Source organism: Passer domesticus, chromosome 10 (genome assembly GCF_036417665.1).
Source record: "Passer domesticus isolate bPasDom1 chromosome 10, bPasDom1.hap1, whole genome shotgun sequence".
Classification (NCBI taxonomy): domain Eukaryota; kingdom Metazoa; phylum Chordata; class Aves; order Passeriformes; family Passeridae; genus Passer; species Passer domesticus.
Genome location: NC_087483.1, coordinates 28,340,978 through 28,359,174, shown reverse-complemented (window position 1 = coordinate 28,359,174; position 18,197 = coordinate 28,340,978). Strand labels below are relative to the sequence as shown.

The 18,197-nt window shown below is 53.3% G+C and overlaps 1 protein-coding gene across 16 annotated transcripts in view; it reads right to left on the bottom strand.

Moving 5' to 3' along the window:
* Positions 1-410: 410 nt before the first annotated feature.
* The window catches only part of TNS1 (tensin 1), a 68,630-nt gene continuing 50,843 nt past the window's right edge, over positions 411-18,197 (bottom strand). For 12 of the 16 annotated variants that reach the window (XM_064434873.1, XM_064434876.1, XM_064434872.1 and 9 more), the window contains 13 exons: positions 16,425-16,517; positions 15,465-15,500; positions 12,146-12,332; positions 10,455-11,323; positions 9,041-9,127; positions 8,278-8,409; positions 7,772-7,864; positions 7,077-7,154; positions 6,904-6,975; positions 6,642-6,810; positions 6,326-6,394; positions 5,937-5,969; positions 411-4,902 (listed from right to left, as the gene is read on the bottom strand). In XM_064434873.1, coding sequence (XP_064290943.1) covers positions 4,758-4,902; positions 5,937-5,969; positions 6,326-6,394; positions 6,642-6,810; positions 6,904-6,975; positions 7,077-7,154; positions 7,772-7,864; positions 8,278-8,409; positions 9,041-9,127; positions 10,455-11,323; positions 12,146-12,332; positions 15,465-15,500; positions 16,425-16,517 — 2,063 coding nt within the window. In that variant the 3' untranslated portion in view covers positions 411-4,757. The remainder of the gene's footprint in view (positions 4,903-5,936; positions 5,970-6,325; positions 6,395-6,641; positions 6,811-6,903; positions 6,976-7,076; positions 7,155-7,771; positions 7,865-8,277; positions 8,410-9,040; positions 9,128-10,454; positions 11,324-12,145; positions 12,333-15,464; positions 15,501-16,424; positions 16,518-18,197) is intronic. The other 4 variants (XM_064434884.1, XM_064434869.1, XM_064434875.1 and 1 more) reach the window with 1 other exon arrangement.

The following is an 18,197-nucleotide window of genomic DNA, read 5'->3' as shown; positions in this document are numbered from 1 at the left end:
CAGCACCTAAAGGCAACCTGGGAAAAAGCAACAGGACTTGAAGAGAACCCAGTGCCTGCAGGGCAAGCTGGAGAGATCCCTGCTGGTAAACAAAAGCCCGAGCTGGAGCTGGAGCCGTGTCGGAAGTTTGGGGGCTGTCTGGTTAGCCAGCATCTGGTGAACACAAGCTGCGGCTGGAGGCTGACAAGCAGCAGCACAGCCCCTCCTTCTTCCCACACCCACCGCCCGGCGTCTGTCCGGGGGCCCCAGTCTGCCATCGAGGAACAGGGAACGACAGCCCAGAGAAAACAGCACCCACCAGCTTTTCATATGGGTTTGGGTTTTTTTTCCCCTGTGCAAAAACGCCGGAGCATTTATTCCTATGCTCCCCTAAATTTCAAGATACATTTGCAGCAATCCAAACACCAAACTGGCATTCCAAGCAACAGTATATTTTATATAACTGGTTCTTTTTTTGTTTGTTTTTACCACTTTATAAAGCAATACAATGAACTGCAAAGAATCCGACATCTGTACAATGGGAAGACAACAGCGGAGTGACATTCACACACGGACATGGTGCGACCGAAGCCATCCTTACACGCACAACAACATTATGGGCATAAAGATACAAAATATAATGTATTTTTTTTCCATCTATATAAATACACAGAAATGGGCGAGTCTAAAAGTTTGAAACTGTTTGTTAACACTGATTAGCAAATAAATCTGTAACATTCCCAAAGTAACAAAGACAACAACAACAACAACAACAAAAAAAAACCCCACGCATAACACGGCGGCACAGGATCCGCCAACAAAAACGTCATATTGCTTCCTTTTTTCTTTCTTTTTTTTTTTCCTTTTTAAGGAAAAGAAAAAAAAATAGTAACCCCAAACCAACCTCGCAATTTGCAAAACAAACGAACAAAATGAAACAAGCCCCTGCGGGCTCCTTTGCTGTCTGATCATCCTGCCTGCTCCAATGGGAAGGGTTGCCTTTTGTTGATGCTGTTGTCTGGGGTTTTTGGGGCAACTGGTTTCTTTACCTGCCCGACCTGCTGGGTGGGGATTTACTTTGCGCTTTGGTTCAGGCGGTTGAATCCACTGAAAAATCAATGCCCAGAGGCTGGGTTGGGTTTTTCTCCCTACCTGGTTTGTTTTCCATGTGTAATTTGACCAGGAGGCAGCCAGCAAATGTTGCATTCAGAGCAACCCCAAACTCTGTCAAAACCATGAGCCCTGCTGTCTCCACCGGTGATGAGGGGCTGGTGAACACCATGCAATGGTACATCCCACCACCAACTGATGACATGGATCACCATCCTAAACAGCTCCCAGGGGCAGAGCCAGAGGCAGCCCCATTGAATGGGAACCCCACATTGTGTTCATTGCAGGTGCCACTGAGCAGGACAGACAGCAAATTACCTCCCCAGGGAGCATTTCCCAACAGACAGCAATATCGACAGCAAAGGCAGGACGGGCTTCTCCAAAGAACAAACTGACACAAAAAGGGCACGTACAATAAATTTACACACACACAAAAAAAATAATATATATCTATCTATATATATGTGGGGGAAAGTGCGTTTTTAAGGATATCTTTGGCAAGAATATATGCAGTTCTTTGTGCAGGAAGGAGAGATGTGTGTGTTTGTATGTGTGTGTGTGTGTGTGTGTGTGTGTGAGCGAGAGAGAGATACCATCCGGCTGCTGACAACGGCAGTGTGATTACAACGAAACATATGCTGGGCTTAACTCGTGCAAGCTCGAATCTCAAATAGCATGACTGCACTTAAAAAAAAAAAAAAGGAAAAAAAACCCAAAGAGTATTTTCTGTCCCTTTCATAAGGAAAAAATATCAACACTAGGTCCCCGCCAGCCCCAGGACCCGAGCAATGCTAGATGCTGCTGATGGTCTCTCCCGGGGACAGAAAGGGTTGTTACACCTTAAAACCTTCTTTTAAAAAGGAGCTAAAGGGAAAAAAAGTGCCTTTAAAGGGAGCTGATAAACACCCGGCTACATCATTGGAAGGTGATTAGCTGTGTGTTAAAAAAATAATACAATCATCAGATGATTTTGTTAGTGTTTGAGATTTGGATACAGTCTAAATTTTCAGCTAGTGGGTTAGTGGGGAAGCCGGGAGAGGCTCAGGGCCCGAAGCAAGTGTGATGCTATTGGCAGGTATCTGCTGGGTTGGCTTCTATGCAACATCTCTGGGGTGCTTAGACCTGCTTCATTTGTATGGGGAGAAGACGAGAAATAGGAGTTCCAAGCACCAGTTTCCAAGGCAGCAGATTAAAATAAAATTACATTATTATAATCTCTTTTCTTAGCAGTGAGAAAACCAAGTCTGAAAAATAGAGGCTTTCAAAAATATATCTTTATATATCTATAAACACAGTGTTTTCTCTGATGGGTGAATGGCAGGGTGAGGAGATTACGGGTGAGATCGTCTCTTGTCTCGCTTGAATTTCGCAGAAGGAGGGAATCACTTTTTGGAAATATCAAAAATTAAAAGATCTCTGCATCTGTGCGGCCAGGGAGCCGGGGAGGGGGAAAGCCCCTCCCGGGACCTCCTGTCCCACCACCATCTCACAACCAAGTCCTCGCCACCCCTCCTTTCACACTTCAGTACATCAGTACAGCCTGTGGCCCTGCAGCCGCCCACGCCGCTCACTCCCCCGCGCGCACACACACACACACACACACACACACCCCGCACACACCCACCGGTCACACGCAGCCACCCCGACACCGGGGCCCCCGCCTCTTCCCCCATCTGGATTTTGCCTTGCTCTGGATTTTCTTTTAACATGCAGGTGTTTCCCCAGGGCAGGGGAAGGGGGGGAATATAGTGGGGGAGATACGATGCGCAGAAAGCGATATGGCAAAAATAAATATTTTTGGAGCGTAAATTTAACCTTTTTTTTCCTCCTTAAAATTTCATTAGCTTACAGTATTTTGTCAGTATAGCTTGTATATATATTATAGCTATCAAGGCAAGGGTGGTCCATGGGAGACAAGCTCTCCAGGGGACTGCAGTGCTATGTGTCTAATTTTTGTCTCCAAAAGACTATCTGGGCCACTTTGCACTGAAAACTTTGCCTAAAAAAAATTTCAGGGGGAATATTTGCAGCAGAGGGCTCAGCAATGACCCTGCAGCTCCAACTGGACCATTCCCCCTGCCCTAAACCTGCACATGTGACCGAAACATCCTCTGCCCCCTCCCCAGCACCATAGGGCTGGGACCTCCACCTGCTGCACCCCCACCATGACCTCTCCCCCTGCAGTGGCACAGAGACCCTCTGCCCCTCTCTCCAACCAACTTGCCCTCCTCACCTACCAAAGCTAAGGAAAAAGCCAACAGCACTGAAATCACTGCAAAACTATGGTGCATTTCAGGGGCACAAGCCTTGAACCAGATGGTTTAGGGGGTACACATGCATCAACCAGGGCGGCTCTCAGAGGACCTGTTACCTCCCCACTGAGCCAAAGCTGCCCAGCCACTGCAGGCTCTTTCTTTTTTATTTTTTTTTTTAAATTTTCTTCCTTCTTTTTCTTTGTTTTTTTTTTTTTTAACGTGGCCTCCAAAACAAAAGGAGAAAAAAAGCGCCTGAGTTACTTGTAGTCGTTTGCCTTTCGTGCAACTTGAATGTCCATGCAATTTAAAAACCGCTTGCGTGTCTCCGAGGAGCTAGATAGGGGTAGCCACGGGTCTGCTGCTTTGCACAGGAAACCCACCTGTGCCAGCATCCGCTATTATTATAATCATTATTATTATTACAACTATTCCTTTCCTTTCTGTTTTGCTTTTTTTGCGTTAAGAGAATGTGACAGGCCGCAGGAGAAAACTGTCAAAGAGGACTAGTGACGGGAGGGAAAAGGGGAAGATGGGAGAGGAGGCGACTTTCTGCATCCTCCAGATACTTCCTGGGGAGTATCCACCTTTCCCAGGCGCTGGGTGGCAGGAACCCCTACACCTCATCACAGGCTAGGGGGCACAAGAACCCCTGGGGAAGTGGAGAAACAGCGTGACCCCCCTCTCCGGGTGGACTCACAGCGTCTCACCTGTGACTGGTGCTGGGCTCTGGGTCAGCAAAGGTCAGCCCATGGCCAAACTCCCCAGGGACTGGAAGGTTCAGGACCAATCTCCCCACGCCCCCAGCAAGTCACCAGGTCGTGAGCAGGTTTTAGGGGAAGCCAGGGACCAGTGAGGACCCTCCTCTGCAGCTGGACAAGGGAAGGTTTCTGAGAGCATCTCCTCTGGTGTCCCATAGACCCAGTGCATGCCATTGTCTCCTACGGGTCAGTTCAAAAACACAGCAGATGGAGCTGCTGGGATGAAGCTTCTTCCACGGGTTTTGACAGTTGCCTCTTTTTTTCCAGATGGAAAACACCAGTCATGGTCCCACATTCAGTCCCAAATGGATGTCACCACTTGAGGCCATGATGCTGAAAGCTGGAAACACACCCCTCACTGCCACCTTTGCTTTGGTCACCTTCCCTGCAATGGGACATGCATCCTGTCTGGCGTGGCTTTGTGGCTGTCTTTCGTAGGTGCGTGGCTTTGGTTCCTCTACGTGTGTGTTTGGCTTGTGTTGAGTTTTTAGGGGTTTTGTTGGTGTTTTTTTGTTGTTTGCTGTTTTCCTCCAAAATTCCAACCCTTCCCCCCCCCCAATTCACTTCCCTCTCCCACAATGCACTTCCTCACACTCCTTCTCGGATCAGCTCCAAGTCCTTCTCCAAAATTCAAGAATCACCCGCAAGTGCCAGCTCATCTCTTCTGGCCGGAGCCAAGCATGACCCTGGAGACAAAGTTGACGATGGCTGCAGCTGGCTGGTCTGGGTCCAGCTCAGCAAAGAGGTGACAGATGTTGTCTGTGGTGCTCCCTTGCTTCCTGGCCACAAAGCCGAAGAGCCTGTGTGGGGAGAAGGCAAGAGCCTCAATATTGCTGCTGCACAGATTACCACCACCCTCTTCCAACATGGTTCTGTCCCACTTCCCCTCTTCAACATCCATCTCTCACAACACAGAGGGATACATCCCAAACCAGCCTGCATAAAGGCCCATCTCCTCTTTGCTTTGCTGCAGTTTCCTTGAAGGCCAAGTTTCAATCATTTCTTGACCCAACCGCCCTTGCTCTGAACATCTCTGCCGCCCTTCCCAAATCCATCCCAAAGAAGGGACCTTCCAGATGATCACAGCATTGCCTTGGTTTGGCCTCTTGAAGCCAGAGGTGAGATGCACTGGCCATTGGGGCAGACCCTCTAAGAAATGAAGGCCATGCAAGGACACAGGAAGCTGAATGAGACCATCTGGTTATTTCTGTCTGTCTCTCTCCTGATGAATAAAATGTCCCTTATTTTTTTTTAATTAGAATGTCCAAACTCAAGTTATAAATACAGGGGGAACAGAATGTGAGACAGGCCCAGGCTACGGCATTTCTAATTGGGGAGGGGAAATATCCCAGCAGCTGGACATCCTAATAAAAACCCCTTTGCTCACACAATGGCTAAAATTAGTGGGAGCTGGCCCCTGCAAATGGGCTCAGCCAACAGCTCTGTGCTCCCATGGGTCAGGACAGGAAGAAAGGGAAGAGATGACCAGTAGCTCACATACCATCAGCATAGCCCCAGCTCTGCTCCATAAGCTGGTTCCCAATGATGCCCCTACTCTCCCAATGTTGGGGAAAGTTTCCAGTTTGGTCCGTTCAGCAAGAGCCATGCCTGCTCTGACCAGGAATTTGGGGCCAAAAGATGCATCCAGAGTCCCCAAGACTAAGATCTCATGTTTGGGTGAAACACTCCTGCGATGAGGAGCTGAGCCCACCTCAAACACAGCCAGGATCAGGATGCCCTTCACAGGGCATCTCCCAGCCAATGCCCAAACACAGGCAGAAGCCACCTCAACAGCACTGGGAGGAACCTGCTGGGAAGCATAGCAGGTACTTACTTGGCTGGGCCACTGCCATCAGTTTTAGTCCACCTGCAAAGAGAAGAGATGGTGTGAGAGATGGTCCCTCCTGCACCCCACAGAGGGACAGGGCCATGATGGGGGCCACCACATTGACATTGTGCAAAACCAGGCCAGCCTGGCTTTGCACAGGCTTGGCTTTATGGAAAAATGATGCACCTCTCCCTCAGCACAAAGGTGCTTGGAGACACCAAAAAGCCACCAGAAGAAGCCAGCACTGGACCACACTATCCAAGGGGACCTTGCATTCCTGCTCTTTGCAAGAGCAGAGGAGAGAGCAAGCAAAGACCCTGCTCCAAGCATCCCAGGAGGCTAGAGGAGTGAAAGGGCTGGGGATCATGCACTCCCCCTCAGGTTAGGGCACTCACTTTCGTTCCTGGGGGTCCAAGTCACAGAAGGTGACGGTATTGAGGGGGTAGTGTCTTCGGAAGAACAATCTGAAACACAAAGCGGGGAATATCAGGGCCAGGGAAGCTCCACCACTGTCCCACTACAACCCAGCTCTACCAGCCCAGGGGACATTGCCATAGGTCTCCCATAGAATGTTCCAAGAGTCAAGGACAAAGCCCAGCCATGTCCATGACCAGGTTGATGCCATCCCAGGGACATCCTTCACCAACACACTTCCTGAATCACAGGCCAACACTGGCTTTTGGCCAGAGATGTGGCCATGCAGGCTCTTACTTCCTCTGGTTGTCCGTTAAGGTGATGCCTTGTGCGGAGACTTTGAAGTGAACAATGGTAGCTGTGGGCGTGGGGTCAGCCACCAGCGTCTCAGCAACAGCCTTGGAGATGGCCTGGGGGCCCGTCAGAGACTCCATCTCCACTGAGTTGATGAAGAGGACGTTGCAGGCTGGAAAGGGAGACAGCAGACATGGAGTCAAGCAGTACTCCAAGCCAAGTTCACCCCACAACAACCCCTCTCAACTCACCCCCCTCAACTCACCTGCACCCTGTTTGAGGAGGTCCGTGGCTGAGTTGGTGGCTGACGCAGAGTCTTTCTTTTCCTCCATGGGATCTAGAAGATATGGAATGGTTACTGGTGCTTCCTGCTTGCAAACCTACCCCTCCCTGCAGGCCGTGAGGACAGATGCAATGCCTTCTGGTCCTAGCTCTTACCTCGGTCAGGAATGACCAGCTTGCAGGGCAGGGCCAAGGGTGTGATGGAGTGCTGGTACACCAGCGCTGAGAGACAGCCTGGGGAGAGAGGGAAGATGGTCAGCACAGGGCTGGTGTTGCCAGATGAAGAATTGTTTGCACCTGCTGGGTTAACACAATGATCCTTTCACAAAATCATTGAGCTATGGAACCACACAATCCAAAGTACGATAACCATTAACCAAGGAAAGGAATAAGGAACTCCAGCTTCCCCTGATTAGGTCACCATTGCTCTGGGTGGATGGAAACAGGCTTTTAGGTGGGTTTCTTCACTAATGGTTCTAATCCCACATGTGGCAATTCCTCTCACTGAAACCACCAGGTAGCCTTCCACAGACAGCTCATGAAAGCTCTTCATGCAGCTCCTCAGACAACATTAGTCATTGAATAAATGGAACAAGGGGAGCCCCTGCTCTCCAGCCTCCCAGAAGCATCAGCTGTCCTACATGTGTGCGTAGAAAGGTAGGTACCTATGCATACAGGCATGTTTGTGTGCTCTCATGAGTGTGCATGAACACAGAGGCTCCAAATGCCCACAGGATTCAGTTGCATGAGGACAAGAGGCAATAACAGGTTCTCCCAGACAGTTCTGCTTTGACAGTATGCCAAAGGCCCAACCCAACCCCACACGTGGAAAGCACGCTGGGGGCACTTACCAAAATTAGGCTCGTTGGGACATCCTTTTAGTTTCACACCTCGTGAACTAGTCTCAATGAGGAAGTGTCTCACCAGCTCATTGGTCAAGTCTCCTGGGAAGAAATGAGATGTTCTCACACCAGAGCCACCCTCCTCCTATTACTATGCAGTACCATTAAAGAACCAGTGCTCCAGCCCAAGAGACAGATCCCTAACACAACACACACCCTCCTCAAATCTGTCCCTTTGCACATAGTCAACCCCAAGCCAAGCTCCTCCACAGTGCTGGTGGGCTGGAGAGGCTGTACCCATTTCATTATACTGAAGTCCAAGATGTAGGTGCTCCTGAGCCCTCCACAGCTCAGGGCAGAGATGTCTGGTGCTTCCCTGTGCCCTGGGAGGCAGGGATCCTGCCACATCAGCACATACCCAAGGGCACGACTGGCTCAGCAGCCCCAGCTGCCTGCTCGCCCTGGCTGAACGATGGAAAGCATCTCAGCGTGGGAAGAAGAAGGACACACAATACCTTTCTTGTTCTGCTGCATGACCGTGGGAGGCGGAGAAGCAACTTTCATGGCGAGGCCATAGGCTCCCCGGAAGGAGTGGCTGTCTCGGATGATGAAAGCCCCCGGCTCCCTGTCCTTCAGCAGGGCAATGGCTGCAGGAGAGAATGGCAGAGCTCAGAGAGGCACACTGGGAGCCAGCACACCCTGAAGACACCAGCAGGTGTGGGCTGGGACAGGGTGCCCCAGCTCCACGTCTCATAGCCAGGCACCACAATGTTACTGCTCCTCCTGCACATCTCAGTGGATTGCCAGGCTCAGGCTCATCTCCCCCCACCTCCACTGCCCTTGTGTGGGCATCTCCAGTTCCCACCCTGCCTATCTCTGAGCAACCAAGCACTGGAGAGCAAGCAGGAACCAAGGCGCAAATGCTGGGACCATGCCCCTGAAGGCATCCTGCCGCCTCCCTGCTCTCCCCACTCATTTTAGCCATGTTTCCAAGATACCTCTGAGCACTATAAACTCAAGATCCAGGTGTTGTGCACCCTGAACTGCAAACATAGATCCACTGCACACTGCAGGGACTGGAGCTCTTCTACCAAGAGGAAGGTTTGAAGAGCCCAAGTCACACAAACCTGCAGGTGAATGGGGCTTCAACCCCGCATCTGCAGCAGCCTGAGCAGTCATTATTCACCTTCACTCTCAACCCAATCCATAAAGGAAATCCTTGGTAATCCCTGTGATCCCAGACACATCCCAACAACCACCCCTGCGTCATCTACTTACCCTGCTCCCTGGAGATATCTGGTTTGTACCAGTACTTGGAAGTATCCTGCACAAACTTGACATTGGCACGAGTCTCAGGACTGATGTCTGCAGGAAAGGGAAGAAAAGACAACAAAAAAGTTAAAAGATGCCATATCTGAAACTCAGCATCCAGCCAAAGCATTAGTACATCCACCTCCTTTCAGATCCAGCACATCGCACTAACCTCAGCCCAGTTCCCCATACCCAGACAGGCTGATCACTGCCTGGAGCTTATGGGGCTGCTGGGCATCTAAAGCTAAATCCAAGCTCAAGGGGCCTGCAACGGCTGTGTGTCAGATGAGCCCCTATGGCACACAGCCAGAGATGAAATGGGAATTCTTCATTTAAAAGAAGCTGGCCAGGTGAAATAAAAACTGTTGGAGGAAAGAGGTATGTCTGGAGGTGCCAGAAAGACTTCAGAGGACCTTCACTGCTCTCTAATGTTCAAGATTTGGATCACACTTCATAAAAATAAATTTCTTCCCTTTGCTCTTTGTGAAGAGGAACTGGACAGGTCAATCTACCCTAGGCAAAGCAGCCCCAGCCTGACTGTGCCTTGTTCAGTGTCCACCAGAGGCACAGCACCAATGGGAGCTGGTCCTCTGGCTGTGAAGCTGTCATTTACTCCGGCAACATTTACAACCACCTGCTTTCCAAAAACAACCAGGCAAACAACCAGGAAGATTGGATAGCATCTCTGCTGGAGACATGTTATCAGCCCTCAGCAATCTGGTCACCTTCGAAGAGGCAGGGAGCTCACTCCCCTCTCCAAGCTGCTTGTTAATTGTTACGGGTTTTAATTGCTTATGCTTCCCCGCTGGGAAAGGTCCTTGGCCATGGGAGTCACAGGGCCAGGACGAGTGCCAGAGTGCCCACAAAGGGCTGCCTGCTCAGCAGAGAAACTGGCCCAGCAGCCGGAGCCACCACTGCCCCACAGCTTTATTCCCCTGCTCCTATCATCCCAATCTTGACGTCACCAAGGTGTCTGTAACCAGAGCTGGCAAAAGTGTACCAGGCAGGATGGCACCTGGGGCACAGCACCATTGGAAATGAGGAGGCAGCACTGCAGCAGGGTAAAGCCCTCTGGGAATGGGGCCAAGAGGTCAGTGCATCCCCACGGCAGAGAAAAATCGCCTCCAGGAGCTTTGATCTCCTCATACACATCTCTGGAAGCTGTTTATGCCAGAGATGCTAGTCAGTGTTTTTCCTGTTTGGATTTGTCAGAAAGCACAGGAAATGGCCCCAGCCCCAGCGGTGCCTTTGGTTTGCAGATGGACAGGAGGGGTAAATCAGGACATGGCTGCAATCCCTTTCCTGACAGCCAGCGAGGAGGAGGAGGGGAGAGCCCTGAGTAGGGCAGGGGGACCCGGGGACCTCCAAGAGCATCCCTTACCTGGCATGGAGAACTTGGAGAAGTCCGGCAGAGTGTGGGAGAAGGCGACGGTGCTCCCACCGCTGGGGCTGGACATGCCACTGGAGAGGGGCGAGGACACCTTGCCGTTGACAGTGGCATAGTTGGGGAGGCTGTTGGAGCGGTCCCCAGCTGACATCCGCCGCTTCTCAGGCAGAGCAGGCTGCGAGGTGGGGCTGCCCTGGCGGTAGGCGGCCGAGTCCGGGGAGGAGGAGTGCGGCGTGCTCGTGCCGGGGTAGTACGCTGGGGACACGGGGAAGGACGGCGTGGAGGGAGGCTGGTAGCCAGAGGAGCTGCTCTGCCGAGACAGCGTCAGGTGCCTTTCCTCTGGGCTGGAGTAGCCATACAGGGGGCTGCCAGGGGATGTGGCCGCCGCTGCTTGGTGCCTGGACAGGCTGGGGCTCCCTGGTGGGGCCACCAGGTTGCCATGGGCCACCACAGCATGCCTGCCCAGCCCGGGGCTGCCAGGAGCGCCACTCATGCTGGGGTTGATGGCTCTTCGCCCGAAGCCGGGGCTGGGCGGTGTATTCGTAGCCACTGTCCGGTGCAGGCTGCGGGGGCTCCCTGGCAGCGTGTGGACCCCCACCACGTTGACCTGTGGCTGTGGCCGAGCTTGGGGTTCTGGCTGGAGGCCAGCTCGGCCATCAGGGTAGTCGGGGCTGCTGTATGCCGAGCCCGGGACCCCTCCTTGGACCATTGCAAATGAAGATGGAGACGAGTTTTGGTAGCTGCTGTGAGCAGAGGGCATCTGTGAGCCAAGGGGCGAGCGGTACAAGGGCTCAGCTGAGGCATGGGGAGGTGTAACCGTGCCATGGGGGCTGCCTTCTGACGGGTAGCTGCGCAGGGAGGCCCTAGGGAGAGATGAAGAAAGGCAGGATTCAGCTCCACCGCTCATTCCTGCTGCTGACTGATACTGGCACCTTCCTGCATGTGGCACACAGGGAAACTGAGGCACAGAGCCAGTCAGCTACTTGCTTGTTCAGAGGCAATCATGGGATGGGTCCAGCCAGCTTCATGGAAGCAACTAGAGGCAGCTTTAACTGCACCTTGAATCCCAGTTCCATCTCCAAATATGACTCTCTGAGCAACAGAGCCTTTTTCCAGCTCTGCTCCCAGCAAACACCTGATTTATTCTGCCCTGCCAGCTTGTGTGGTTGCAGAACACCTCAGGGGCAGGGTGGACAGGGGACAGGGACAATGGCTCCATCTCATCCCAGAGGACTAATGCTCAGCCTTACCCAGGGCTAGGGGATTGCATAACCCATCCCTCCTCCCACTCCAGGGGCCAGGTTCCCACTGAAAGATTTCTGGGGTCCAGTAACCATCAATTAACCAGCAGTCACCCAGATTTCTGTTCTCAGGGCACCAAAGTGTACAGGTGGCTGGGATACCCAAACCCCGCATGGAGAGATGTGGATTTTGCAAAGGCAGTTTCCATGTAGGAACAAGCATCATCCCTGGAGATGTTCAAGAAACAACTGAACATGGCACTTAGTGCTCTGATTTAGTTGGCTTGGTGATATTCAGTCAAAGGCTGGACTCTGTGATGATTTTGGATGTCTTTTCCAACCCTAATGATTCTGTGACTCTGTGACTGTGATTCTAAGCCTGTGCACCATGCAGGGTTCAGCCCCAGCCCCACCAGTCCCTGGGACCTGCTCCCACTGCCTTACCCATCCATGCTGTGAATAGGGCTGCTGGTGGAGACAGGGCTGGGGGCCATGAAGGAGTTGGAGAAAGTGCCATTCCTGGTGGGCACCTCTGGGCCTCCGGGCTGGGCAGCGGGCTGGGCAGCGGGCAGTGTCCCTCCCCTGCCCGTTGTGGCCGTGCGGGCCACCGACTCAACATAGCTCCTGGGCTCTGCAGCAAGAGAGAAGTGAAAAGAGATGAGCCTACAGCATGCAAGGGAAGGGGCCCACACCCTTCCCAGAACCCACGTTTCACGCCAGTGCTTGAGCTGACCTCCTCCAGCCACGATTCCTTCGCCTGCCACAGCCCCTTCACCCCCTCTGAGTCAGCGTCCCTCCCACCCAGGATGCCACAGAGAACACGTCCAGCTCCCTCTTCATCTACAGCCCCTAAAAATAGAGCCAGTGACTGCCCAGCCTGCGCTGACTCACACAGGACTGATGACAAGGCCCTGTGGTCCCTGCCCTCTGCGGCCCACCTCTGCCAGCCATCTCCAGCAGCAGACCAGAGGGCAACTCCAGCTATTTCCACTGCAGCATCCAACACTTTCACTCCCAACCCAGTTTGAAACCGGAGCCCACGAGCACGACCAAGAACAGCGATTTTCCTTTAGAGCCGCCAAGCTGTCCCGTGCCAGGAGCAGCGAGCTGGGCTGGCCGTTAGTAGCCATGGCAGACACCAGACCCAGTCCTCTCTCACACCTTGCCCCTACCTCCTGTTCCACCCAGGCCAGACCCCATCCCTATGACAGCCCCCACCAAAAGCTGCACCAGAGGAAGGGGCTGCAGCTTCAGTCCCATTCCCCCGCAGCCATGTCACACCTCAGCCTGCCCTGCACAAGATCCACTGGCATCAAATCCTATGGGCCAGGCAGCCTTGCCGGTCCCTGGCTCCAGGCTGGCCATGCCCAAAGCAGCTCTGCAGTAGTAATTAGCATTACAAACATTATTATTGTTATTATTAGTCATAACAGCTGGGCTCTGGCTCAGCCTGCTGGCAAGCTGGCCTGCTCACAGTCAGCAACGCCAATGCACAGCTCCACGTTCCGAGCTGGAGCAGAGACATGCAAGGAAAAAGACTGTCATAGGTCCCACTCCTTCCCCCACAGCATCTCTGTGCCCCATCTGTCTGTGGAAAGGGGAGGAGGAGTCCCTCCCTTGGGCTGATGTCCCTGGCCAACAACCCTAGGAAAGATGTGAGCCAAAACCAGAGGATGGACCTCTACACAGGCTGGGTACCAGCATCTAAGGCAGGACATCCCGAGTGGCAGGGATGAGGCACTACCCAGGGCAGCTGCAAGAAATCCATTGCAGCTTAGGTAATTAAATTAATTTCACAGCTACTCACTTTTCCCCTTCCCAGCTCCCCAGCCGAGACTAAAATTAGCCAGACAGTACATATGAGTCAGCCTGCAAGAGGTTAAGACCATAGGGCTGTGAAAATGCCAGCCCCTCCTAAAAAGGCAGGAGCAGGGGGCTTGGGGGCTGTGCCACAGTGAGGTGTGTGGCCATGGGCACAGGTTCTGGTACACTGATTCAATACAGGACAGAAGAAAAGAAAAGTTAGGAAATTTCAGGCAGGATTTTTTTAGGTGGAAAAATCTGATCTTGCCTCCTTGTGTTTTCTTGGAAGGGACCCTGGAGATGGGAAAATGGGTGGGAAAATAGAGAAGCTCTGAGTCACCAAGGAGACGGGCATTTGTTTGGGAATCCCAAATCCAAGCAGGGCTGCACACTGGCCAGAAATCCCCAGAGCTGCATCTGTGTCAGGCTGTTTTAAAGCCTCCTCAGAGCTGACAGCCACATCCTGAGCTCCCACACGGCCAAAGCATCTTCCAACCCCATACACAGGGCAGCCATTCCAGCTGGGATCTGCTAGGCAGAGCACAGAGGGGCAGGGACTGCCCCTCCTGGAGTGTGGCTCCTGGAATGTGTGGCTAAGTGCTGAGGGTTCTAAGCCAGCAGTAAGCCCAAACACCAGTCCCTTCTCAGAACTGGAGATTCAATGCCCAAAAATATCATTTTACAAAGGATGAAGCAGGGCAAGAGACCCATGGTGGCCGCTCAGCCTGGGCAGTGCAGGGTCACTGGACATCCTCGCTTGGGGGTCATCATGCAAGGGGACAGAGATGCAGGACAGCTTGAGCTCCTGAGGGTTTAGTGGGAAGGAGAGGAGAGGCAATGTTTGAGTCTTTGGAGGCTTAAAGCTGCACAGAAATGGTAAAGCTTGGGAGAACTTATGGGGCAAAAGCCTGGTTTTATCCCAGCTTTGCTTCCTTTAATGTATCCAAAAAGCCATAATTGAAAAATCAGTTCTGAAAGTAGAACATTTTTTTCAAGCAAACACTTTTTCCACTATTACACAGTGTTCAGGTTTTGTTGTGTGCATTTTGAGAAATTTCCAAGGAGAAATGCTGATGGCTGCTAGGGCTAGAGGAAGCACCACACCCACCCAGAAGAGACACTCTTTCCCCAAAACCCATCCTGAACATACAGTTCCTCATCCCAGCTCTGAGGGAGCAAAAAATCATTAAAGGAGGAAGCAAAACCACCCAACAACCGTTACCTAGCAGGCAGCATGCCAAGGAACTCCCAAAGCCTCTGTCCCCACACGAGCTGTGCCACCCCAGAGCCCACAGTGCCTGCACCGTCAGCACAGCCACACTGAACCGATGTCCCAGCTCAGCCCCATGCTTGGCATCCACAAAGGGGCACAACCCACAGACAGGAGAGGTGGGGGGAATCTGGGCAGTTGCCTGGGCAGAAGATGTGCACCAGCTGCTGGTGCTGCACCACTGCCCAGCCGGCTCTGCTGGCAACACACTGGTGGCCTCTGCGCCTGCTGACCTTTTGTGCTGCACTTTGGTTTATTTTCACTCTGAATGGCAACAGCAAAGCCAAAAGGGGAGGGAAGGAGACTAAAACTGGGGCTGTTGCTCCCAGATCCCCGCCAGGCTCATCCAAAGCTGGCTGTAGCGTGCCAGCATCCCCAGCGTGCCACCAGTAAGGATGAGACTCACTGACAAAGAGCTCTCAGTCCCCACAGATGACTGCCACACAGACAGGGTGAGAGACCTTCAGGTCCAGCTTGGACACTGAGAAGTCCTACCATGACACAAGGCATGCTGTGCCCCTCCTCTAAAGGGAGCAGCAGGCAAGACTCAGGCTCCTACATCCCTGAGGGACAGCGCAAGGGAAGGCTGCTGGAACAGACACCTGGGCCTGCTCTGAGTGACAGTGCCAACAGGGAGGTTGCATGAGGAAGAGAGACAGAGACATACAGAGAAAGAAAAGCCTTTCTTACCTTCTTCAGAGTCACCGCCCGCTTCCCCTTCTAGCTCTGAGAGATGGAGGGGCAGGGGAGTGATGGGAGTGGGAAGAGGAGGAAGGGAGGTGCGAGACAGAAAGAGAAATCAGAGTTAAGCAGCTCTGCCTTGCTCAGGCAGGGGCACACAGAGCACAAAGGAGAGCCCCACACCTCCCAACACAGGAAGTGCTCCAAACTAAAACCCAGCCTCAGACACCCTCACATCACATCAACATCCCAGAAATGATGTCCAGAACCTAGGAGGGTGGCTTCAGATGGGAAAGAGGGGACAGTGCAGAAGAGAGTAACCAAAGTGCTGCTCCAAAAAGCCCAGCAAGCACCAAAAAAGCATCAGCTCACCCTTGAGAGCAAAGGGATAAGGGTCTTGCAGTGTGAGCTCAATCAACCTGTGGCCCCCAGGCTTAGATGGGTTTGAGGAGGTCACAGTCAGCCCTGAACTGGCTGAAGAAGGGGCCCTGGGTGCTGGGGAGCAGTATGGTCTGGCTTGGCAGGCTACTCCAGGACACGTCCCCAGGTCAGCAGGGCCTTTGCACTTAAAAGACTGCTGTCCAGGATGCAAAGAGCTCTGGATATTGTTCTGGCTGACAGGCTCAGCTCCCAGAGAGCAAACTGTCTCCAGCTGTCCTAGGGAGGAGAAGGAATGTAGGGGGTGGGAGAGGGAAGAATATGGGGCTGGGCAGGAAACAGGGCCACAGGGTTATCCACTAGCCTTTACTGCTGAAGACCCTACTGTGCAGAGCCCCCCAGAGCAGACCAGCATCCCCCACACTTACACAGTCCCAGAGGCCCCACAAAAGGCAACAAGGACCCCCACAGCCACCTGGCCCCAAAAGGGAGGTGGAAGTGCCTTCCCCAAACCAGGGGCCCTTCCAGGGTGTCCTCACAGATGCCCCCACAGAAAGATCTGCCTGCAGTCCCCACTCCTGCCACACTCACCTCCCACTGGATGCAGCAGGATCTCAGCCGGGTTGTGGGGCTTCAGCCCCAGGGCTGAGAGCGGGGTCTTGGCCAGGCCAGGGGGAGAACGCACTGTTGGGGACACAAAATGTTAGTGCAGGGCTGGGAGGTGACGCCTCAGCAAGGCTGGAGCTGCCCACAGGTTCAGAACCCCGTAGCCCATCCCACCCACTGGCTGCAAGGAAGGGCTGCTGAGAACACGAGATGCCCTCGTGTGAAGCAACACCCTGCAGAAGGATACTGATCCCCCTCTTCATTTGGGAGGACACGGGGCGGGAGGTGACTGGGAACAAGCCCCCTGCCCCATTGCAAAGCTGGCAGGATGGAGAAAGGGGGCAGCTCCCATCAGGACAGGCCCAGACCCCATCTCCCAGCACCATCCCCATGAAGTCCCACCATAAAGACATGAAGCCCCTTTCATTTCCCCTATGTGAACAGCCATCCCAACCCAGCTCTCCCACACCTGAACTCCTTTCTCCCAACCCCCACATCTGGCTGAGCTGGAATCCAGCTGTCCCAGAGCAGCTCATCACCCCCACAAAAGGGACAGAAGGACTGCCAAAAAATCCCTGCCCCCCTCCCCTGCCCTCCAGACCAGCTCAATGGGTGGATGAGCATGTTCACACAGAGGGCTGGCAATGCACATGTGAGTTCTGCACCCCTGTGCCCAGACATACACACCAGGAGGAACTGTGTGTATGGCTATGGTATGGATGGCAGTGGGGTTTCATAGGGCAGGGCAGACTGCCCCAAGCAGAGTGCACCTCCTCTCCCCTCCTACCCACTGGGTTTGCCCCACTCCCTGATGATGTATTTTCCCATATCAGGGGAAACCTCAGGGCATCATCTTCAGCAAGAGAGACCAAAGGGCACGAGCCTCCAGCAGTGTCTGAATGTCTGCCTGGTGGCACAGGCACGGGGCCTGTGGCAAGGCTGGGAGGCAGTGGATGGTGGGAGGTCCAGAGGAAAGCCAGACCCTTGCCCTGAAGCCAGGTCCACCCAGCAGCCTGGGGCTGGAGCAGCTGAGCAGCCAAGTTCCTGGGAAACTAAGACAGCAGCACCTTCCCCAGTGGGTGTCTGATTCCCTGAAATCCAGCTGATCCCAAGTCACAATGTCAGCTCACACCTCAGCTGGCTGATGAGCAGCAGGGTCCTCACAGGGCCAGGAATTCTCCCAGGACCACCATCTCCCAACAGAGGGGAATTGCTCCTGTATCCCTCAGGGCCACTTTGGCAAAGCCTGAAAGCTGCAACTTCAAGCTTCTCAGGCTTCCCTGGCTGGTGCTGGATAAGCAGCACTGTCTCAGGGCCACGACCCCAGCCAGGCTGTTCCCGTCACCTCTGCAAGTGACTCATCTCCCAAAGCCACTGACCCACTGCCAAAGGAGCTGCTGCTGCCCCAGGGCCGAGCTCTCAGTCCCCAGGAACAACAGGGCCATTTCCGAGCTGCCAAGCACCCCGGCAATGCTCCCACACTCATCTCCTCCCAAGAGACAGGGCTCAAATATCAGAGGATTGCAGGGAAGGAAGAGCAACAGTACAGAAGAAAACTGTTAAGTTTTCCAAGCCCCATAGGCTGAGCTGTGGGAGGCAGGTGGCTTCACTGCAACCAGGGCATGGCATCAGAAGGGGCTGTGCTCAGCCCAGGCATCCCCAGCCCTAGAGCATCCCTCAGCCTTCAGCCTACAGAGGTGTTTTAGAGGGGATGGGGGGGCTGTCATCTTTTTAATGGGTTTCCCAGTTGACTGGCTG